Raw genomic sequence first — 24,808 nt, 5'->3', positions numbered from 1 at the left:
GAATGCTATTCCCTCTTATTCTCCCTGTTAATTTTGCAAGATGTAAGTATTCAATCATTTTTTGCCAACCAGAGCAACATGTGGTCTTCCATCCCCACCCAAACATAACCAATGGCTAGCAATGACGAGGACTGCAGTCAAGCAACATCAGGAGGGGCACAGGTTTTCCACCATTTGCATAACAGGAGAGCTCAGATGTCGCCCTCACACTGATCTGGAGCTGTGGCTCTAGCTCACTAGCTATTTCTGGTCTTCATGGGGGAGGCCTCTTCCCTTAAAGGGTCCCAGCCTGCTTCTCCAGCCATTGATTCCACTATGGTTTCTGAGCTGGAACCCTCAAAGTCAGAGCAGAGCAATATATTGTCCTCAGGAGCAACAGGGACTTTTCTCCAAATGTCTCTGGTTGGTTAAGTATATCTGGGACTGGCCTTGAGGACAATTCCCTCTCCTACTCTGATTCTTGGCCTCATCCCCTGCAGAATGGGAATCTGACTCCTGGGTCATGGCAGGGAAAAGAATGAACTGTTGCAACATCTTGCAAAAAATAATAATAATCGGCACCTTATCTCTAGCATCAGTCTTGTATTAAAACTAATTTCATGATGTGCTTCCATCCTGCTGTAAGAGTTTGAATAGTGAAATGTATCAAATAGGCACCCTAATCCATTACATTACTTTGCAAAGCCAATTAAGAGGCCTTACTTGTGAGGAGAAATAATAATAATAATAATAATAATAATAATAATAATAATAATACATTTTTATTTATACCCCGCCCTTCCCAGTTCAGAAAACTGGGCTCAATTAATTGATGCAACAAAAGACAGCATAAAATACAGTACAGTGGTACCTTGGGTTAAGAGGTCAGTTCTAAACTTGAAACTGTTCTTAACCTGAAGCACCACTTTAGCTAATGGGGCCTCCCGCTGCCGCCGTGCCGCTGGAGCACAATTTCTGTTCTCATCCTGAAGCAAAGTTCTTAACCCAAGGTACTATTTCTGGGTTAGTGGAGTCTGTAACCTGAAATGTATGTAATGCTAGGTACCACTGTATAAAACGTGAATAACAATAAATTCAGAATTCAAAAATCAGTTTGGGGGAAAGATCCATCCAATAAACATTAGATGATCACCAGGGCTAGCTGGCTAAGTTAGTCCTATTTGGGCCAGCGAGGAGACCAGGGGAGAATTAGCTGTGGGATCCCAGAGTGGGTAATCTTCATAGAATGGGGAAGGGGAGGGAAGGAAGGGGAATAAAAGATCAGGCTAAGTTCAAATTGAAAGCCAGGCGGAATAGCTGTCTTACAGGCCCTGCAGAAGGAAGTTAAATCCTGAAGGGCCCTGGTCTCATGGGACAGAGCATTCCACCAGATAGCAGATATCTGCATAGTGCTCCCTCCCTCTGTTTCCAAGTTTCCAGGTCCTTGTCAGTAGCCAATAGCTGTCTTCCTTCATGCCAACCAGCTGGAATGGCCATGACACTGGTTAATACTTTGCCCATAAAAGTGGCAGAGAAACTCTCAGAAGTCTACCATTGCTCTGGATGCAAGCCGAGGCCTTTTAGCTGCTGAGTGTGCAGCCAAGCTGGATGGTGATGTCCTTCCCAGAGATAAAGGAAGACCAGCAGCCCCATAGCCACTTTGTGGAGTCTTGACAACCAAGTGTATCTCATCAATAGCTGGGAATGGAAGAGCACCACCCCTCTGTCAAATATCTGGCCAATCCCTTCCAAGAAAGTGGGAAGCTAACTGCAGGCACAGAATCCTAAAAAGCAGAGACATCACCTTGCCAACAAAGGTCCATATAGTTAAAGCTATGGTTTCCCCAGTAGTGATGTATAGAAGTGAGAGCTGGACCATCAAGAAGGCTGATCGCCGAAGAATTGATGCTTTTGAATTATGGTGCTGGAGGAGACTCTTGAGAGTCCCATGGACTGCAAGAAGATCAAACCTATCCATTCTGAAGGAAATCAGCCCTGAGTGCTCACTGGAAGGACAGATCCTGAAGCTGAGGCTCCAAGACTTTGGCCACCTCGTGAGAAGAGAAGACTCCCTGGAAAAGACCCTGATGCTGGGAAAGATGGAGGGCACAAGGAGAAGGGGACGACGGAGGACGAGATGGTTGGACAGTGTTCTCGAAGCTACCAGCATGAGTTTGACCAAATGCGGGAGGCAGTGGAAGACAGGAGGGCCTGGCGTGCTCTGGTCCAGGGGGTCACAAAGAGCTGGACACAACTAAATGACTAAACAACTAAAGAACAACAACTGCAGGCATGCTTTCGGTGCCAGCTCACCCACCAGATAGCATTAAAACCTTCCTGCCTCACGCAATCTCTTCCCCCTTTGCTACGTGAGCAGATTCTAGCACACAGTCCCAAGCTAACGGCAGGCATTTGGCAGAATATCCAAATGGGTTATTTTACTTTATTTATATCCCGGCTCCCTTTTTCTCAGGACTGTCAATTTCCCCCGGCGGAGAGGCGAACGACAGTTAAAGGGACTTTTGGTGACAACCCCTCTGTTTAATGAAGCTTGGAGTTATGGGCAAGCGACTTGAAGTGCCGTTATTATCTGCATGAGCGGCTAAAGGCCGAGGGTCTCGAGATGTGGAAAGAGGTTTCCGCTGCAAATGGGCACATTGATCATTCATAATCAGACCAACCAGGTCAGGTGGGGCGGGGGGAGAGCGCGGGAGAGATGAAGAGGTTTGCGGGAGGGGGGCTGGGAGCTGACGAATGAAGCGGCAGTGCTTGGGGTTAATGTAATATTCAAACAGAATGAGGTCTTCATTTTCTTAGGAGCTTGTCACTTTCCTCTCCCTGTGATGCCTTTGCTGTGCACTGCAGTCAGGAGAGAGCTAGAAGGAAGCAAAGCTCACCTTATGTTTGGCAGGGAAATGAGACCAGAGGGAGGACATCAATTTTTCCCCTTTCCCATTTGCATCAGTTGTGCACAGGCCTCTTCAATATGGTCCAGGCTCTGTTTTTTCTTGCAGGGGTGACCCTGTGTCTTTGCTGACCTGTAAGCACTGCAGAAGAAGAAACCAAGTCAGTTGACAGATTTTATTTATCACATCCACACCCCTGTTACTCCACAACAACCCTGTGTGGTAAAAGGTAAAGGGACCCCTGACCATTAGGTTCAGTCGTGGCCGACTCTGGGGTTGGGGCACTCATCTTGCTTTATTGGCCGAGGGAGCCGGCGTACAGCTTCCGGGTCATGTGGCCAGCATGACTAAGCCGCTTCTGACGAACCAGAGCAGCGCACGGAAACGCTGTTTACCTTCCCGCCGGAGCGGTACCTATTTATCTACTTGCACTTTGACGTGCTTTTGAAATGCTAGGTTGGCAGGAGTAGGGACCAAGGAACGGGAGCTTATCCTGTCATGGGGATTCGAACTGCCAACCTTCTGATCGGCAAATTCTAGGCTCTGTGGTTTAACCCACAGCACCACCCGCGTCCCATCCTGTGTGGTAGATTAGGCTGAAAGATACTGACAGGTCCAGAACTGCTTAGTGAGCTATAGTTTAATGGGGATTTGAATCTCTGGATCCCAATCTGACATGCTTAACCATCACACTACGACACTGACTCTCGATGACATTATATTGCATTGGATAACCCTACCTCGGAACCTCTGCAAAGTAGGTTTCATTTGGCTTGAAAAAAACCTGATGAATTGCCCCCAAAAGATGTTAGATTATTTTTGCATGCCACCACAGCGGCAAGCCTGCTATTAGCAAAAAATTGGAAATCTCAAGAAATACCAATGGTAGAAGAATAGCAGATGAAGATGTTGGAGTTTTGGGAGCTGGCTGACCTGACTGGAATAATCCGCGAACAGAAAGAGGAGGAATACCAAGAAGATTGGATGAAATTTAAATAATATTTAACCAAATACTGTAATATAAGATAATTAAGAAGATACTTGAAAGTATTAAACAGGCCTAGGATTATAATATGAATGTTGTATAGTAAGATGGATTTAAGACAATAAGAAAAGAGATGAAGATAGTAAATGGAAGGAACTGATTGTAATAGAAAGATGTTTGGGAGAACTGTTACAAGGGAACATAATGAAATTCAGTTGGGGGGATTCGAGGAAGTCACGTAATAATGGAATTTAAAATGAATACAAGAAAGAATATGTGTTTGTATTTTTATTTTTTATTTTTCTTCTAGTATTGTGTATTTTGTTTTGTATGTTTTATTCGTTATGGATGTAATAAATCAATAAAAGTTTTGAAGAAAAAGAAAAAGAAAAAGAAAAAAACCTGAAGAATTTCCATGTTGGGTTAGACAACTGATTTGTCCCAGGAGTTCTGTGTGCACAGAAATGTCCAGCCAAATGCCACAACCTTGTTCCAAGTGCTAGTCTTGGTTTGGATTAGCTTGGGGAATCTTAATGCAACCTTTCCAGCAAGTGCTGTTGCAACCAGGAGCAACAAGTTATAGTTTGAGATACAACCCTCAGTATCAGCATGGATGTGTAAACTACCCTGTGCTCTTTGGATGAAGGGCAGTACATATGGCCCACCCCCTTTTGTTATAATGGTTTAATTTATAGCATTTTGTTATAACGATTTTATTTATAGCGTTTTTTATTTATAGCGGTTTTTTCCTGTGTGTAGATCCAATCTAAAACACTTTGCCAGTTCCTCCAAGACACTGCTTAGACCAGTGTTTCCCAACCTTGGGCCTCCAGCTGTTTTTGGACTACAACTCCCATCATCCCTAGATAGCAAGACCAGTGGTCAGGGATGATGGGAATTGTAGTTCAAAAACAGCTGGAGGCCCAAGGTTGGGAAACACTGGCTTAGACAACTACTTTTCCTGCCTCAGCTGCAGGGTTGCTAACCATGGTCCTGAACTACTGCTTTGGTCCCTGTCCAAGGTGCTGACCTTGCTGTAGTTTCCTGTCTATTTCAGAACCTTTATTTTGCAGGTTTCTGTCTAGCTCAGGCCATCACCTTCTCTTGGTAGTAGACAACACAGTGGATTAGGACACCTACTCTGTGCCCGCCCTGTTCAAACTTTGCCTCACGCTCTGCAGAATGTCAAGACAGGAGCATAATACAAGTTTCATTTTTGAAGCCCCACATCAGGAATTTCTCTCATCATTTTTGCATGCTTGTAGCTTAGTGGCTCCTTGCAAAGTTAATGAATTTCAGTGTTTTCCCTGGACAAATCACTTCCCACCAGGAAGATTTCGCCTGTGAAACTCATATTCGCATACTCCTCTTTATTAAACTTTTAAGCAGATCTCGGGTCTCTGCACAGTTTACAACCTCCTTCTGGTAAACAAGTTTTAAACCAGGTGCCACATCTAATTTTGCAACATCAGACAAATGGAGGACAGCAAGGAAGGGAGCTAGCTAGTCATTCCCAATATCCCTCTTCTAAGTATTTCCAGAAGTGCATCTCCTCTCCCCTGCCAAACTTTAAAACATGGAAACTTTTGTTTTAATGGGCTACATACATTTCTGTCCACTCCCCTTGCAACAGGGCAAATCAAATAGGGTTACCTGAGCCCCAGGTGTGCCAAGGAGGCATGGCAGTAGGGAAAACAATAGCTGGTGCAATTGGATCAAAACTGAGGTGACTTTCTGGAGGCCTGTCGCAACCTTGAGTCCCCAGATGTTGTTAGACTAGAGTTTTCACCATCCCTAACTGCTGAACATGCTGGCTGCTGGTGGTAAGAACATAAGCCAAGTCTACTGGATCAGGGCAATGGCCCATCTAGTCCAGCATCCTGTTCTCACATTGGCTAACCAGATGGGAAGCTGTCAAGCTGGATTTGAGCGGAACAGCACTCTGCCCTGTTTAGGGAAGTTTTTAATGTTTGATGCTTTATTGTGTTTTTAATATTCTCTTGGGATCTGCCCAGAGTGACTGGGGCAACTCAGCCAGATGGGTGGGGTGGGGTAGGGTACTACTACTACTACTACTAAAAATAATAATAATGCCCACCTGTGATTTGTAGCAACTGGCATTCAAAGGCATAATTCCCTCTTTTGTATTTATTTATGCGTTTTCAGTTTTACAGTTACATCCATTTTTACATGAAGTTACATATTTGGACTGTGTGGACTTCCCAATCTATCTTTTACTGACATTCTAATTCATACCCTTCCATTGGCTGCAGTCCCATTGAACCCTGTTTCATCCTTTCTGTTGCCTTGTCTTATTTACTGCTGATCATATTTTTATCCCACTTGAAAATTAACTGTAATACCTTCTCTTTTTAGATATTCTCCTAGGCAATCCCACTCACTCTTTAATTTTTCTTCATTCCAATTTCTTATTTTAGCCATTTAACTTGCTAGTTCTCCAAATTCTATTACTTCCAGTACTTTGCATAGCAGTTGCATTAAAAAATTTGATATTTCTTCCCCAGTTATTGTTAATAGGAAAGCTCCCAGCTTATTGGAAAAGGTAAGTTGAAACATTTTTTTTTCAGTTCCTCATAAGCCATCCCCCAAAATTTCTTTGCAAAACTACATGACCACCACATGTGTATTAATGTTCCTTCCATTTCCAGACACTTCCAACACAAGTCCAAGCCTCTCTTACATGTTTTATAGATCTAACTGGGTGTCAGATACCATCTGTTAATTACTTTTAAAATATTCACTTTAAGGCTGAGAAGTTAATTGTCTTATTCTATAACCTTTCCCATGTCTGAAGCTCAATGTTGTGTCCAATATCGGTCAGGCAGCAGAGGAACCAACCCCTACGTCAGGTTGCCAGGAATGGACAAGACAAGGGAAAGTCCTAACCATCTGCTTTTATTCAATATTCACAAAGAGAGGCCTCTCAGGATAATGGCATTGCTCAGTGTGAATCTCCACCCCTCCCAATTCCTCATGAGTCATCAATATGGGTGCTGCTACATACCCTCTGCCTTTGAGCTCTTTGCTCTCCTACTTTCAAGGTCCGCCGTGTTCTGGGAGACGGAGGGTCTGGAATGCTTTCTAAAGACACTGAGTCCATCAGCTATCACTCACCACCTTCTTCTTCTTCTCCTCCTCCTCTTCCATTATTTCCCAGCTTTCCCCCTCATCTGCCTCTTGAGTCATGATCTCCCTCAACCCCCTGTTGTAATTTTGAACTGTCTCCTTCTTCTCTGGAAGGGTCAGGCTGGGCAGGCGGTCTCCACCATTCCTCCTCTGCCCAGTCCCTGACGATGTCTGACACCCACTGCCACCTCAAAGGCACAATTCCTGCGACAATGGAGGGAGAACAGAGCCAACATGGCTATTATCCATTGACAACCTTGTCCTCCGTGAATTTGTCTAATCTTTATTTAAAGCCATCCATGTTGGTGGCCATTACTGCCTTCGAGGAGAGCGGGTTCCATATTTTAGTTGTGCACTGTGCAAATAAGTACAGTGGTACCTCAGGTTAAGAACTTAATTCGTTCTGGAGGTCCATTCTTAACCTGAAACTGTTCTTAACCTGAGGTACCACTTTAGCTAATGAGGCCTCCTGCTGCCGCCGCGCCGCCACCATGCAATTTCTGTTCTCATCCTGAAGCAAAGTTCTTAACCCAAGGTACTATTTCTGGGTTAGCGGAGTCTGTAACCTGAAGCGTATGTAATCAGAGGTACCACTGTACTTTCTTTTATCTGTCCTGAATCTCCTCAACATTCATCTTCAATGGACTTCTAGCAGCAACACTTTCTCCATGCAATGCATAGTGGTGGAGATCAAGCAACATCTGGGGACCCAAGATTGTGGGGAGGATGCCCTAGAACTAGATCATATCCACACCTGATGCACATCTTGCATCAGGAAGTTTGGTCTAACACTGATGGCACAACTTTTTCTGAACCCCTCAGACTAATGTGCAGGATTGCAATCATCTACCTCATTATGCTCCTTCAACACTGCAATGCAGTTCTTGACAGTTTAAATGTACCTAAATATGTGTTTTGAACTAAAGCACACATTTAAATATTACAATACATATTTCAATAAATATTTTAAGTGTGTATGTGTTAAAAACTAAGGTGAATACAGAAACAGAGTTGAAGTATGAGAAAACATGCAACAGTGGCATAGGCCTGAAATAGACAGATTTGCCTATCCTTATTTTAAAAGTGCAATGAGAGTCATTAATGGTCAGGGCAGTATTGTCTACAAAAACACACATCAACATTCTGCACTGCAAACCTTGCCAGAAAAAAAGAAAATGAGAACAATTTGTACAACTGAGCCTATTTGCATAGATTTTCCTATGCTGCAGAATTCATTTGGCTATGCTATATTCTAGGGACTAGATTTTTTGTCAAGATATTTCAGGTAGTTTCCTTCTTTCCCACTAGATGGCTATTCATTACACACACACACACAAGTCCCCATTTTGCACACCTTGATGCAACTTAAACTTCTGAAGTTTCTGTGATGGGATTTGGGCCAGAATGAAAAGTACATGGAATAGCTAGAAAAGTTCACAGATATGTGGGATTTCCTCATCCAGGATAACCCCCCCCCCTTAAGACCTTCTGGGGTGTATGGGGTATTAGGTGAGGGGTAGTACCTTTGGTGAAGGACACATCATGCACTTTTGGGGGTAGTTCGTCCACCTTTGACCCCCATCCTGCACTCAGCTCTCACCTGCGGCTCCTAGAAGCTGTCAGCATGCAGAAGCATCCACACTTCAGGGAAATCTAAGATGAACTTATAATGTCTGGTTTCAATAGATTTTTCAAATGCTTAACTTAGTCTTTTAGATAAGTTCATGAAGATACCAACAAAAGGTAAGTTTGGTGATATTCACAATACCGAGAGATGCTAGTGGAGTTGTAGATAGATGTTGATGAAGTTGTAGACGACAGGGTGCTGGCGTTTTGCGCCTATTTCGCCCTGGCAGTCCAAATAATCAAGAGGCTGAACTCCACTAGCATCTCTCGGTAACACTCCAGGAAAATGGCTTTGACTGGCCAGCTAAACCAGGTGAGGGTAGCTGAAAACCTTGATAAGTTAGGGACTTTCTCTGCATGCAAAGACAGGATTGAGCAGATGAAACCAACAGTGGATTCAATGGTCAAGAAGCCAGTTTCTGCATATGCTGGAAGAGGGAAGTGAGGGGCAGATGGGACTCATCAACCTGGGAAGGGAGCCCATCTAGGAGAAGGAAAACTCTGACCCTAAACCTCTGCTGCCTTTTGGGATATCTTTGGGAAAAGAAAAGGCTAATGAGTAAACCCTACACAAATCTGGCGTGGAGTCCCTAATATGCTTGGATGGCACCTTGTACAGCCAGCGTGGTGTAGTGGTTAAGAGCGGTGGACTCGTAATCTGGTGAACCGGGTTCGCGTCTCTGCTCCTCCACATGCAGCTGCTGGGTGACCTTGGGCCAGTCACACTTCTCTGAAGTCTCTCAGCCCCACTCACCTCACAGATGGTTTGTTGTGGGGGAGGAAGGGAAAGGAGAATGTTAGCCGCTTTGAGACTCCTTCAGGTAGTGATAAAGCGGGATATCAAATCCAAACTCCTCCTCCTCCTCCTCCTCCTCCTCCTCCCGGCAACTCTAGAAGCCAAGCTGGTGCCAAATGTCTTTGTTATGTACTGAATTGAATAGGATCCAAACTGCAGCAGTCTGATTGGTCCTAGAACAATAGGATCCAAAAGGCAGCAGTCTGATTGGTCCTAGAACAATAGGATTCAGAATGCAGCAGTCTGATTGGTCTTAGAACAATGCAGCAGTATGATTGGTTGGCAGGAACCACCCAATCATGCTCCAGATAGAAGTGAACCCACAACCTGATTGGCTTACAGTAGAATTCCAGAATTAGCCAATCATGTGCAGCCCATTGTGTAAATAATGTATATAAAGCAGATACTTTGAGGGGACTCTCTTTCATTCCTCCTCACCACTATGAGCTGAATAAAGAGCATGAAATCACTTTGCGACTCTGAGTATATTTCACTGGCGATGAAGGTGGGATCCCGCTGAGCTGACTGCCACACACAGCACCGCAGCACCGCCACCTGCCGCACCGCTGCCTCGCACCGTGTATCCAGGCTTCAGCTCCGGGACATAAGGAACTCAGAATGGCAACCGACAGCAGCTTCTTGCAGTTCAACCCAGCATCTGGAGACTGGGAAGCGTACGCCTCCCGTTTCACCTTCCTCCTAGAAGCCAAAGGGGTCACCAATGAAGAAGACGCCAAGAGGAGGGCAATATTCTTCAGCGTCTGTGGAGAGGAGACGTTTGAAATCGCCCGGGCTCTCCTTGCACCCGAAGACGTCGCTACTGTTCCATACAAAACAATAATGGAACAGCTGAAGGGGCACTTTTCGCCACAGCCCTCAGTGGTGGCTCGTCGAAATGCCTTCTACGCAAAGCGGCAAGCCCCTGGGGAAACCATAACAGGGTTTGTGACCTCTCTCCGCCAAGCTGCCCGGTTCTGCAACTTCTCAGAGCTGGAGAACATGCTTCGTGACCGCCTCGTCGGTGGCCTGAAAGATGAGAAGCTGCAACGACGCCTCTACGCTAAGAAGAACCTAACGTTCCAGGTCGCTCTGGAGGAGGCCCTGGCAATGGAAGCTGCTGAGAGGTCGACGCAAGAGGCACGGCCAAGCCAGCTGTCCCAACCGAGGGTCCACCACGAAGACCTCACCGACGACTCAGGATCCGACAGGGAGGAGGTGCACCGAGTACAGCAGCGCACTCAAGCAGCCCACATACCACAGATGCCTCGACGAGAAGGAGGGAACTGCGCAAGCTGTGGAGAAAGTCACGAGAGGAGGACCTGCCGTTTCCGCAACGCAGAGTGCAGGCAGTGCAGAAAATTGGGACACATCGCCCGGGTGAGTCGGGCTCGGCCCACCCGATGCCAGGCACCAGATGACCAATCCAAGAGCCCCAGGTCCCGGGGCCCAACGCACCAAGGCAACTCGACGGAGCTCACGGACTTCCAGGTATACCAGTTGCCCCACCCCAACGTAGAGAAAATTTATGTAGAGGTACAGATAGAGGGGGCCCCATGCCGCATGGAGCTTGACACGGGTTCAACTCTATCCATAATCTCGGCAAGGACCTTAAGGAAACTGTGTCCTACTGGGGGTCCCAAACTCAGGCCAGCCCCATTCACCCTCCGGGACTTCCAGAAACGTAAGGTCCCCACAATGGGGGTGGGGACCTTCAGGGTGCAATACCAAGGGCGGACGCGGCAACTGGACTTGCTTGTGGTCAAGGGCCCCTACATTAGCTTACTGGGATTGGCATGGTTTGGACCACTGGGGCTAGCCATCACCGGGGTGAACCACATGAGCTTACAAGTGGACGTGGACGCCATATGCAAGGAATTTCCGGGGGTTTTCGATGGGAAATTGGGACAGTATACGGGCCCCCCCATTGCTCTACAGCTTGACCCCGCAGTACGACCAGTCAGGCTCAAGGCCCGCCGGGTCCCGTTCGCCCTGAAACCCCGTATAGATGAGGAATTGGACCGACTCGTGGAGCAAGGAGTGCTGGAGCCGGTGCCTAATGCCCCCTGGGAAACCCCAATCGTCACACCCGTCAAGCCTAATGGTTCGGTCCGCATCTGCGCAGACTACAAATGTACCATAAACAAGGCCCTCACGGCCCATGCATACCCAGTGCCAGTGGTCAGCCATGTCCTTGCCACCCTGGCTGGGTCGAAAATTTTTGGCAAGCTGGACTTGGCCCAAGCATATCAACAGCTGCCAGTAGATGAGGCCACAGCAGAGGCACAGACGATTGTGACGCACAGAGGAGCGTTCAGGGTAAAGCGGCTGCAATTCGGGGTCAGCGTGGCACCAGGCATATTCCAGAATTTAATGGACTCTCTCCTTAAAGGGATTCCTGGTGTCACCCCCTTCTTCGATGATGTGTTGATTGCCGGGCCCACACCAGAGGAGTTTGAGGACCGCCTCCGCACCATTCTGCACCGTTTCCAGACGGCGGGTCTCAAGGTGAAGCGGGAAAAATGTCTACTAGGAGTGCCTCAGGTGGACTTTCTGGGATTTATGGTGGACGCAGAAGGGGTCCACCCGACGGGGGACAAGGTACGGGCCATTTGTGATGCCCCAGCGCCCAAGAACAAGACTGAACTTCAGGCCTTCTTGGGACTATTGAACTTTTACCATTCCTTCCTTCCCCACAAGGCGGCGGTAGCGGAGCCCCTACACAGACTCCTGGACAAGCGGGCCCCTTGGGTGTGGGGCCAGCGCCAGGAGGCCGCATTCCAGGCAGTCAAGGACTTGCTTGTCTCAAACTCGGTCTTGGCACACTTCGACGAGAGGCTGCCGGTGGTGCTAGCATGCGACGCCTCACCCTATGGCATTGGCGCTGTCCTGGGACACCAACTCCCGGATGGAAGAGAGGTACCGGTGGCATACTTTTCCCAGACACTCAACGAAACCGAGCGGAACTACTTGCAAATCGACAAGGAGGGTCTGGCAATCGTGAAGGGAGTAAAAAAATTCCATGATTTCTTGTACGGGCGGCCCTTCACCGTGGTGACTGACCACAAGCCGTTGCTTGGCTTGTTTGTCCCCGAAAAGCAGACCCCCAAGTGCTGTCTCCTCGCGTCCTCAGGTGGTCAATTTTCCTTGCCAGCTACCAGTATGCACTGGTTCACCGCCCTGGGAAGGCGATGGGCCATGCGGACGCCCTCAGCAGGCTACCACTACTGGAAACAGGCCCCGACCCAGCACCTGCACAAGAGGTTATGAGCCTGGAGCTGCTTCCCGACCGCCCCATTCAGGCACAAGAAGTTGCCATTCCAAGAAAGATAGGGTCATCTCCCGGGTCCTGGACTGGGTGTGGAGGGGATGGCCCAGCAGCAGCCCCGGGCCAGAATTCGCCGGCTACACAACCCGCAAACATGAACTGTCAGCCCACAAGGGGTGCCTGTTATGGGGAAGCAGGGTCGTTGTTCCCCAGCCCCTCCGCAAAAGGGTCCTCACAGCCCTACATGAGACACACCCAGGGGTAGTAAGAATGAAAGCCCTTGCCAGGAGTTATGTGTGGTGGCCGGGGATCGACGGAGAGATAGAGGCCTGGGTCAAACAATGCCAGGCCTGCCAAGAATCCCACCCAGATCCCCCAAGGGCCGCAGTCCAGTCCTGGGAGTCCGCCCGAGCACCATGGTCACGCCTGCATGTGGACTTTGCTGGCCCCTTTCAGGGGAAAACATTCTTCATAGTGGTGGACTCCTACACCAAATGGCTGGAAGTCGCACTGGTACCGTCCACTTCTATGTCCGCAGCCATCCGGGTACTACACAGGCTGCTGGCAACCCACGGGCTCCCTGACACTCTCGTCTCAGACAACGGGACGGCATTTACATCAGGAGAATTCCAAACCTTCACAGCGCAGAACGCCATCCGCCACATCTGTTCGGCGCCATTCCACCCGGCCACCAATGGCCAAGCAGAACGCATGGTGCGGACCACCAAGGACACCCTTCGCCACATGACGCAAGGGGATTGGGAGTACCGCCTTGCCACATTCCTCCTAGCACAGCACAGCACCCCCAGCTCAATGACTGGCCGGAGCCCCGCTGAACTACTAATGGGTCGGCGCCTTGCAATCAGATTGGACCGCCTTCACCCTGATAGAGCTCAGGATGAGGTAGGGGTGGGGGAAGGCAGGAACCCCCGGACCTTCGAGGCCCAGGACCCAGTGTACGCAAAGAATTTTGGGGCAGGCCCTGCATGGGTACCCGCCACAGTCACCAGGGTCACTGGCCCCGTGTCGTATGAGGTGCTAACAGACAGGGGGCAATGCTGGCGCCGCCACTGCGACCAGATGCGGCGACGATTCCCGGGAGAAAACCAGGAGGAGGAGGACAGGTCAAAGGAGTCCCAAGGGAACAGTGGGGCAGTGAGGCCCATAGAGCAGCAGGGGCAAGCAGGAGAGGCAGAATCAGTAAATACAGAGAGGACCCGTGAGGCCGAAAGGACACCGGAACCAGAACTACGACTGAGCGAGCAGGTTGCACCAGACCCAACAGCCCCATCACAGCCAGCATCCTTGGAACACGAGCCAGAACCTGAACCCCGGACCAAGAAACACCCCAGGCCGCAACGCACACGTAGGCCGCCAGCGTACCTTGAGGACTATGAATGCGACCTCCCGGGCAGGACTGGAACTTAGAGGGGAGGGGTGTTATGTACTGAATTGAATAGGATCCAAACTGCAGCAGTCTGATTGGTCCTAGAACAATAGGATCCAAAAGGCAGCAGTCTGATTGGTCCTAGAACAATAGGATTCAGAATGCAGCAGTCTGATTGGTCTTAGAACAATGCAGCAGTATGATTGGTTGGCAGGAACCACCCAATCATGCTCCAGATAGAAGTGAATCCACAACCTGATTGGCTTACAGTAGAATTCCAGAATTAGCCAATCATGTGCAGCCCATTGTGTAAATAATGTATATAAAGCAGATACTTTGAGGGGACTCTCATTCCTCCTCACCACTATGAGCTGAATAAAGAGCATGAAATCACTTTGCGACTCTGAGTATATTTCAGTCTTGCTCTGCTTTCCTTTGGACCATGTTAGCAAGGCCAAGAGGGGGGTCTTGTCATCTGGACAGTTCAGGGCCTCCACACACCCTGCCCAGGCTTGCGTCCAAGAGAGGTCATTTTGATGTTGTAAACACAGTGGGTTAACTTCACCCCTGGAGGCACACCCCACTGTCTCCTGAGATAGACAGATGCCAACAATACCTTCTGCTCTGCAGAGTTAAGTGCTTCTGATATAATGTAGTTGTCAATAACAAGAAGTCATTGTATTTGAAACTCAGCTAAGTTTACAGTTCAGTTGAGTGAAATGACGCGCAGCGTAAATTAATAATGCAGAGTTTTTAGGTGAAAGAATAGGAGCTTTACTGAGTTAAAATAAACTTCTTCATAAACAACATGGTTCCAGACAGTTGGACTGAGATTACCTACTGACTCTGCTCACAACTGAGGCAGACTGACTCTGACTGAAATCTTACAGAGAACACAGAGAGAAAATGGCCTCTACTTATAAGAAGAATGAGTCACATATCAGAGTGACTCAACACTTAGCAGTTGGACCTGAATAACTTTAGTAGGCCCAAATGATTGTGCAGTCCCAGCACTTCCCAGCCTTCTTTGCTGCTTCTGCTCTCATGTGTCTTTGTCACGTGACATGAAAGAGTGGGCATCCTTATCAGCTGTGCTGGTTGGGACTGATGGGAGTTGTATTCCAAAGCATCCGGAGGGCACCAGGTTGGCAAAGGCTGACTGAGGTGAACTTTGCTCAGTAGCTTCCTTCAATTGCTCACATTTCCCATCCTCTTTTCTATCTTAGAAAGAAAAAGTGTAATTGGGCAAGCCTTGAAGCAATAATGATGAAGAGACTGGGTTTTATTACTTAAAAAAAAAAAAAACACCTCCGACTCTGTGTGTCTTTGTGTGTGTGAGCTATGAGCCTTTAAGATCCAGCTTCTCTGTCTCTGTGCTGTTCATAGGGGAGCAGGGCTCTGGGAGTTCACCAAGCTCAGGGTAGAATCCCACAATCTGGACAGACCCAATTAGTGTCACTTTGGTTAAAAAAAATGCATTTCATGAATGCTCAGAGCCAGAACCCCAGTATCACTGAAGTGCCTGTGCTTTTCCCCATGGTGGCTTGACTGTCAGATTCCGGAACGGAGAGATTTTGCACAGGGGGAAACAAATCCTCAGAAATGGGGCCAGTTCAAATGGTATCTTCCCTGAATCCGTACTGACCCTCTGGCAGTGTTACCAGCTGTGCAGAATAGCTAAAGTGAGACGATTTCTCTTGGCACTGCACAGAAAGCAGGCAAGGTAAACAAAACGGGAGGATTTGTGAGCAGCATTTAAAAAAACACACAAAAAGGCCAAATGAAACCTGGTCTGGTCAATTGCTTTTTCTTTTTCTGCCAGTTGAATAGCCCCTTTGTTGCATTCATAGATAGATGATAGATAGATGGTTGATATTTAGATGACAGGCAACTCATAGTGGCTGTTGGAGAGCAGGCAGGGAGGAAGAGAGGCTGTCGCCATGACAAGCCAACTCTGAGGTGCAGGTAGGGCCTCCTTCAGTGGGAAGACAGGGGGAGCAGAGTGGAGTGCATGAGTCTTGATTTTTTTAAATAAAAAAAAAATGCTTTGTGCATCCGCATATAATTTTGCCCCTTTTCTCAGGACATTGGAGGGTGTGTATGCTGTGTCCCATTGGTGTAGCGGTGGTGGAAATGCTCTGCAGGATGGGGGTGGGGGCAAAAATGTGTGTGTGGGAGTTTGAAGAGGGTCAACTGCGGAAGGGGGAGTGAGACATGTCCCTATTTTCATCTGAGGAATGTTGGAGGGTATGCTAGCCTCCGCAACAAAGTTGTTGTGAGGATAATATTGGGGATGGAGAACAATTCACAATACCACATTGGGCTCCTTGGATGGAAGATGGGCTAGAAATACAACAAATAGTTTGTGTGTGGGCTTTTTATGGGGGGCTAAGCTGGTTGCCCTCTAAATGTTGTTGGACTCCAAATTCCATCATCCATGACCATGTTGGTGGGGCTGATGGGAGTTGGAATCCGACAGCCTCTGGAGGGCTGCACATTCCCTAGCCAAGAGTGGTTTGTAGAAAGAGAGAACAACTAAAGAAGTCATACAGAAGACTCAACGGCTCAACAGAGAAGCACACAATTGCCCTTGAGCTACAGGGGCTCTTCATTCCTGGGAAACACTGTCTAAACTGAAATGCCATCTCACATCAACTGCCAATGCGATCAAACATTGAAATAAAATCTGGCATCAATGCGGATTTCGAATATTCGGCTAGTATCTTAGAAAACATTCAGAGAATGCCTGGCGAACGTTCAGCCTCGGCTTACATCCAAGTGATTTACAGAAGACACTCTCCACAGCAAATTTGTTTGGACTTTCAGATGCACCCTTGGATTTGATGCCAGTGGATTAAAATAGCCCCCACCCCCCTTGTATCTTTATCCCACAATGCCTGGAATTGTTCATAGGGTTAGGTTCACTGGAGCAGAATGCTATCAGAAGTTCTCAGTCATCCAAAAGTTTTCAGATGCGCAGATGAAGGAGGTCAAAACAGGATTTGGCTGGCCAAACTCTCTGGTGTAAGCCAAGCTGTCTGATTGGCTGCAGGGCTACAGAGCCATCTTGTCTATCTGGCAAGCAAGCGGTCCATCTTGTTCTCAGGAACATAAGTGGAGGAGGAGAAAGAAATGAATCAAAAGTATTGCGGTGTAAAACAAGGAGCAGGAGCGGAGGGAATCAGATGTTGCGCATTAGACAGAATGTTTTCTTTCAGTTGACAGCACTTTGGTTCTTTACTGAGGTCCCTGACAGTAAAAGCAGGAAGTACAATTTTTATGGTAGCTTCTATGAATACACATATATACCAGGGATTTTGTGGTAGCTTCTATGAATGTACATATAACCAATTTTAGTTGATTAATCACCCACAAAGATTTTTTTAGTTGATTAATCTCCTGCTATGTAACTGATCAGTCAGTTCACTGATTCAATGGGTATTTGTTTACATGTTATCCGAATCTCAATATAGCTGGGTTTTTAAAAAATATTCTAAGACACCACCACCACCACTAGAGACGGTTTCAGTATCTCCCACTTTCTCACTTTTCCAGTCTTAAATTCAGTTCTCCATATTGGTCAGATTTTTTAAAAGAAAAATTTCTCATGGAAGTTCATCAGAATTTCAGTGTGACTGTTTCAAAATATACAAACTTTTGTATGCAATTTGTATGCAACAGACACCTTTTTGCTGAGGCATTCCACTCTTAATTGTTGTTAACTTTTTAGTCTTTCTAACATTATTTCAGGATGAGCACTCTTAGTTTGCTTTGTTTTAATTTGGTGTGTTAAAAAAGTGTAAGTCACTTTGAGATAATTTTTTTGCAGTAAGTCATAAATAAATACAATAGAATAAGGATCATTTTATTATTTATTTTTATTATTTATGTATTATTATATGCATTAGTCACTTAAAAATGAAACTCAATGACTTACAAAAAATGAACATAAAAACAAGGATTAAAATGAGGATAAAATAAGCTAAAACATACCACAATGCACACACGATTGATCCTGCTCCATCCCAGCCTGCTTAAAAAAAGGGGGGGGGGATTTAGCATTTACCTAATAAATAATTTCCTCCTAATGTTTACATTTCCCCAATTATACTGCATTTTTATCTATTATTTCTACTAACATGCATTTTCATGCACACTTTGCCCTGGTATATATATTTTTTAACCTATTGCTTTGCTGGAGAGCTGCACTGCAAAATTCAGAGCAGTGCAAATTTGGAAGGCTGGCTCTGTTCCGGTTCTCATCTTGTTTTAGAAAGCATAAAATAGGGAGGTTCACCATGAAGTGCAAAGTGAATCAAATTTATCTCCCATCCCTCGAGGAGGGAGACTCTCTTTTTCCACACCCCCCCGAAACATCTCTGCCTTCCAGCCACCTTGACTCAGCATGCAAAGTGTTGCTGGTGCTTTCATTGGCCCAACCATAAGGCTATTGCATGGCTAGCAAGTGGGGAAGGCAAGTGAAAAGGCACTGGGCAGGCTGTGGAACTGCAGCCCACTTGAAAGTTGCCCCAGGCCCGCTGCTGAGAAACACTGTTTTAAGAGCTCCACCTCTGAGTTCTATCAAAATGAAGCAAAGCAGGTGTTGGCTAGGGAGATGGCTTTCCTGACTGATGCATCCAGTCTGTGGAATGCCCTCGGCAGGGAGGCTTACCTGGTGCCAATTCTGGATTATTTTTTGTGCCAGGAAGAAAATGCGTCTGGAAATTTCAGCATCTGGCAAAAACTGCTTGCTGGGCAAACTGATAACTGGATTGGGGTAAGGTACATTGTTGTTTAGTCATTTAGTCGTGTCCAATTCTTCATGACCCCATGGACCAGAGCAAGCCAGGCACTTCTGTCTTCCACTGCCTCCCGCAGTTAGGAAGAAGGTAGCTTCGAGAACACTGTCCAACCATCTCGTCCTCTGTCGTCCCCTTCTCCTTTTGCCCTCCATCTTTCCCAACATCAGGGTCTTTTTCAGGGAGTCTTCTCTTCTCATGAGGTGGCCAAAGTATTGGAGCCTCAGCTTCACGATCTGTCCTTCCAGTGAGCACTCAGGGCTGATTTCCTTAAGAATGGAGAGGTTTGCTCTTCTTGCAGTCCATGGGACTCTCAGCAGTCTCCTCCAGCACCATAATTCAAGTGATCCTCTATTTTGAAGTCGAATGACTTGCACAGTTTGCAATACTTTATTTGTTATGATGCACTTTGAATAAGGAGATTCCGACTAAACACATGGAAGAACTTTCTGACAGTAAGAGCTGTTTGACAATGGAACGGATTCTTTGACTCTATGATTGTCATAATGCACAGGAGAGCTGGCAAAATGCAGGGAATAAGTGTGAAATATTTTCTTCAGAAAAATGTGGGAAGGTATGGACTAGGACACCCCTATTTTCATTGGAGAAATATTGGAGGAGACACCTCTATTTTCATCAGAGAAATGTTGGAGTGTGTGGAATAGGATGTCCCTATTTTGGCCACCTCATGACAAGAGAAGACTCCCTGGAAAAGACCCTGATGTTGGGAAAGATTGAGGGCAGAAGGAGAAGGGGACGACAGAGGATGAGATGGTTGGATGGTGTTCTTGAAGCTACCAGCATGAGTTTGATCAAACTGCGGAAGGCAGTGGAGGACAGAAGTGCCTGGCGTGCTCTGGTCCATGGGGTCACGAAGAGTCGAACACGACTAAACGACTCAACAACAACAACAATTTTCACCGGAGGTTATGTGTGGCCCCCAGATGGTTGCTCAGAAAGGAATGCGGCCCTTTGGTTTAAAACATCTCCCCACTCCCACTCTAAGGTATTGTGGCCATTGTGGTTGTAGTCCCTTTAAGCAGAATCATAGAATCATAGAATCATAGAATCATAGAGTTGGAAGAGACCACAAGGGCCATCAAGTCCAACCCCCTGCCAAGCAGGAAACACCATCAGAGCACTCCTGACATATGGTTGTCAAGCCTCTGCTTAAAGACCTCCAAAGAAGGAGACTCCACCACACTCCTTGGCAGCAAATTCCACTGTCGAACAGCTGTTACTGTCAGGAAGTTCTTTCTAATGTTTAGGTGGAATCTTCTTTCTTGTAGTTTGGAACCATTGCTCCGTGTCCGCTTCTCTGGAGCAGCAGAAAACAACCTTTCTCCCTCCTCTATGTGACATCCTTTTACATATTTGAACATGGCTATCATATCACCCCTTAACCTCCTCTTCTCCAGAAGTTTCAACCAAATTTTCTTATCCTGCCTTCCTCTGTTTTCCTTGCTAGTACACCTATATTCAAAGTGGGGGGGTGTGGGGGAAAGAGGGGGGGTGTATTAAAAGGTACTCTGTTGCCTGCTGCCATGCCAATTACCAGATATTAATGGCAGGATGGTATGCATATGTCTGAGCTGGGAAGCAGAAGGTTAATAGACGAACAGCACCAGAAGATCCCATTTATCAGTTTCTATTTATCTCTCCTTGGGAGGTGGCAGGTTTACAGTAAATACCTTCTGTCCTCCTAATTTCCTAATGATGGGAATAATGATGGAGAATGGTGAAGTCATTAACTGGGACAGCCTCTGTGTATCACTCTGTCAACTGTGTCTCTCCAGGACCAGCAATGAAAAGTGATGGGGCCCAGCTGTTCACCAGGTCCTGAGCCCCTCCCCCATCTCCCTCCCCATTCCCCAAAGCCCCAAACTGTACGTGCAGAGAACAGCCCACCCCAAATAAAGGACAGGGGTGTTAGTAGCTGGACAGAGTAATTACCCAGAGACCCGTTGTTCTCTTAGACTCCCCCCATGTATGCTATGAGCAAAGAGAGTTTTTGCAAACTTGGAGGTTGGTGGCGAGGGAGAGAGAAGAGTGATTATGTTGGAAAGTTATCCTCCAAGGACTGAGGAGACTCTGCTACATGCTGTCTATGGAGCTGGGTAATTGATCACTAATTAAAATGAATGGGACCCACAAGGGGTGCATTAATAACGCGAGAGACGTCAGACACAAGGCTGCTGTGCCTCCTTTGCTCTCGGAAGTTGGTTGCAATTCTGCAACTTTTGCTAAAGCCGGCGCAGCAAAAATGCCAAGCCGCCGGGTATCAAAACTGCCGGATTGCTAGGTGTTGAAGGTTGGCGGGTGAAGCCCAATAGTCCTCACGAATGCACAGGATGATGGTAGCATCAAAAAAAACAAGGTCATGCAGAAGGTCATTGATGGCAGACCACAAAGAAGGGAACGAGGTGTGCCGCTAGCACGGTTAAATAGAAAAATCCAGGAATGAGGATAGGGTAAAAGACCGTGGATGGCCCAAGGTCACTAAGGAGCATCATGGGACTCTGAACGCTCTCAGGGCCTAGTTCGTGGGTAGGCAAACTAAGGCCTAGGGGCCGGATCCGGCCCAATCGCCTTCTAAATCCGGCCCTTGGACGGTCCGGGAATCAGTGTGTTTTTACATGAGTAGAATGTGTCCTTTTATTTAAAATGCATCTCTGGGTTATTTGTGGGGCATAGGAATTCATTCATTCCCCCCCCAAACATAGTCTGGCCCCCCACAAGGTCTAAGGGACAGTAGACCAGCCCCCTGCTGAAAAAAATTGCTGACCCCTGGCCTAGTCCAACATTTTAATCAATACACCGCACCAAGACTTCAATACACCATAGGGTATATTAAAATGAAATCATTAATGGTAAGATTGATCATGTTGTTCATTCTCATTTTACTAAGCACCTATCTGAGCAGGGATACTAGAGCTTGTGTTTTGTGAGCTCTCTGGAGGAAGTGATTTTATTAAGTTGGGAAGCACTTAGAATGGCTCCTTGCAGCCCTGAAAAGCCCTGTGCTGGGACACAGAAGAAGAAATCACATGGGAGACATTCCTTCTTCCTCCTAGGTTCTGCAGGAATTTTGTGTGTGTGTGAAATCTCTTTGACCAGAGCTGCTAATTTGACAAAGAAATATGGCTGTACACTATTTTACTTACAATCACACAAAGGGCACCTTTCACTGTGAAATTCACAAGACAGTTTACAAAATAAAACCAATACAATAAAATATAAAATACAGTCATACCTTGGGTTGAAGTAACTTCGGGATAAGTATTTTCGGGTTGCGCGCTGTGGCAACCCAGAAGTAATGGAGCGCATTACTTCCAGGTTTCGATGCTCGCGCATGCGCAGACGGTCAAAATAATGTCACACGCATGCGTGGAAGCGGCGAATCACGACCTGCGCACGCGCTGATGCGTGGGTTGCTTTCGCTTCTGGATGCGAACGGGGCTCTGGAACGGATCCCGTTCGCATCCAGAGGTACCACTATATACAAACTGGGATATACAGTTCAGTAGACCCAGTACTAATTACACTGGGCAACAATTTTTTACTTTTTGAATGTTGTCTAGATTTCTACAACTGATTTAGGGTATTTTTGCACTGCTGAATCAGGAAATGGCATCCGTTTCTCTCCATCAGATCAGGTTTACTGTAAACTGAATGGTGGGCATTGATAAAGGTAAGTACACGTAAATTGCATGTTGCTTCACCATTTTTCAAACTTCAGGGCTTCAACTTCCATTTCTTGGAACTCCTGGAATGCTCAGCGGCACGGAGGTCTCTCTTCAGAGTCCAACAGTAGTCAGCCATCATGACTGCATCCCAGTGACCCTGATACCTGGTCTCCATCTTTTTCATGTCCTGATGGAAACTCCCCCCCGCTCGTCACTCATTGAACCCAGGTTCTCAGGAAACCGGTCCATATGTGAAAATAGGTAGTGCATCTTGACGCTCATGTTGCAGCCCAGGTTTCTGAAAGCAGTCAGCATGTTGTTGACAAGTTCTGCGTAGTTTCTGGCCTTATTGTTGCCAAGAAAGTTCTTCACTACCAGAACAAATGCCTTCCACGCTTCCAGTTCCACTTCGTTCATTGACTTTCCGAACTCTGGATCTCTGATGAGCTGACGGATCTGAGGACCGTCAAAGATGCCAGCTTTCAACTTCTCCATGGTCAATCCTGGAAAAGCCTGGCACAAGTAAGTGAAGCAGTCACCATCCTTGTCCAGAGCCTTGGTGAACTGCTTGATTAAGCCGAGCTTGATGTGCAGCGGTAGGAAGAGTATTCTGTCTCTGTCCACCAGAGGATCGTTGATGATGTTCCTTTCTTTGCAAGGCACCAATTCCTCCCGCACAGGCCAGTCCTTCTTTGTGTAATGCTGAGCACGGTCCCTACTATCCCACATGCACAGAAAACATGGGTATTTGGTGAAGCCAGACTGTTGTCCCAACAAAAAGTTCACCATCTTCAGGTCAACACAAATAAACCACTTATGCTGATCATAACCAATTTTCTCCAGCACATACTTCACCGCTTCATAGTTCTCCTTCAGTGTACTCAAGTGAGCCAGGGGTATAGAGGCAAACTGGTTGCCGTTGTGTAGCAGAACACATTTCAGTGATCGCTTGCTGCTGTCAATGAACAGTCTCCAATCTTTGCGTTCGTACTGTGGCACTCCAAGCTTGAGCAGAAGCTGCGCAATATCTGCACAGTACACCAAGTCCTTCTCTTCCGAGAAAAAATGGAGGTACTCTTGATGCCTGTTGCGGAAGAAGCTGATGCGAGCACCGTCAGAGAGGAGGTTTTTTTCCTTCAATCTGGATGCCAACTGTCAGGGAACTGCCATCGGAGAGTCAGGTGGTGGAAGGGCTCACAGAGGCTAAGAGACCCTCGGATGCGGAGGAAGGAACCAGCAGGGGGAGAGGGAGAGTTCCTGCAGAAACTCAATCGGAGGGATGGCTCCAAGATGCCTCCAGTGAGAACAGCGCGGAAGGCTCAGGACCTCCGCTGGGGACGCCTACTCCACGCAGGAAACTGTCACGCCGAGAATCCCGAAGGAGAGTTTCCGTCAAAGAACTCTTATGTTGGCGCAAATTCCGGAAACGCCCACTGACGGATTCTGCCAGCGATTGAGGTAGCCATGCACCCATGGCTCCGCTGACTGGGAGAGTTTAGAAACTGATTGCATGAGTTTAGAGCTCAACCATTTACGCACAAGCAGCCCCCTTAACCCATAACACCAACAGTTCGGCAGAGTCCTTTGACAAGCTGAGGTCGTGAACTAGATCATTCAACTCCTTTTGGGAAAATGGATGTGGAGCATTATCTTCAAGAACCACTTCTTCTTCTTCATGTCCTTCAACACTGGAGGCATCTTCATCACTAATGTCAGAAAGTTCTCCGAAGATAGGCACTGGAATTTCATCACAATGAGCTACAGGACGACGTGCTGATTGAAGATCAGGATACTTCGTGGGGCGGCTGCCCCATTAACTTAGTTTTGACCCCCCAAGTTTATGCTTTGCCGCACCAATTTATGGAAGATTTCAAGGTTTTATGACTTCAAACTGATCCCTTTTCGACATAATCACCCAGAACTATCGGACCTGAATACTTCTTGTCATTAAAATACAGTGGTGCCTCGCAAGACGAAAATAATTTGTTCCGCGAGTCGCTTTGTCTTGCGATTTTTTCGTCTTGCGGAGCGCGGATTCCCCGGGTATTAACAGTTTTACAAAAAAGAAAGCAAACTCGCAAGACGTTTTCATCTTGCGAAGCAAGCCCATAGGGAAATTCGTCTTGCGAAGCACCTCGAAAAAAGGAGTTTTTCGTCTTGCGAGGCATTCGTCTTGCGGGGCACCACTGTAATCATTTCCAATCAAAACAATTATTCGACATGGCATTTTAC

At 46.9% G+C, this 24,808-nt stretch overlaps 1 protein-coding gene and 1 long non-coding RNA gene across 2 annotated transcripts in view; both read right to left on the bottom strand.

Annotated features, from left to right (window-relative positions):
* Positions 1-24,808, bottom strand: part of LOC309350463 — a 597,274-nt gene that overhangs the window by 262,875 nt on the left and 309,591 nt on the right. The window contains exon 2 of the long non-coding RNA XR_014160402.1: positions 2,159-2,263. This is a non-coding gene — a long non-coding RNA (uncharacterized lncRNA). The remainder of the gene's footprint in view (positions 1-2,158; positions 2,264-24,808) is intronic.
* LOC309350562 (uncharacterized protein) lies at positions 22,757-24,517 on the bottom strand (the record flags this gene model as incomplete). Its single annotated transcript, XM_081877527.1, has 2 exons — positions 24,370-24,517; positions 22,757-23,566 (listed from the first exon to the last, which is right to left on the bottom strand). The coding sequence occupies exons 1-2, from the start codon at positions 24,388-24,390 to the stop codon at positions 22,757-22,759; spliced, it is 831 nt and encodes a 276-aa protein (XP_081733653.1). The 5' UTR covers positions 24,391-24,517.

This window comes from Podarcis erhardii (genome assembly GCF_964252035.2).
Source record: "Podarcis erhardii genome assembly, chromosome: 9".
Lineage (NCBI taxonomy): Eukaryota > Metazoa > Chordata > Lepidosauria > Squamata > Lacertidae > Podarcis > Podarcis erhardii.
Note: the sequence above shows the minus strand (reverse complement) of the source record. Positions and strands in the feature narration are given on the sequence as shown.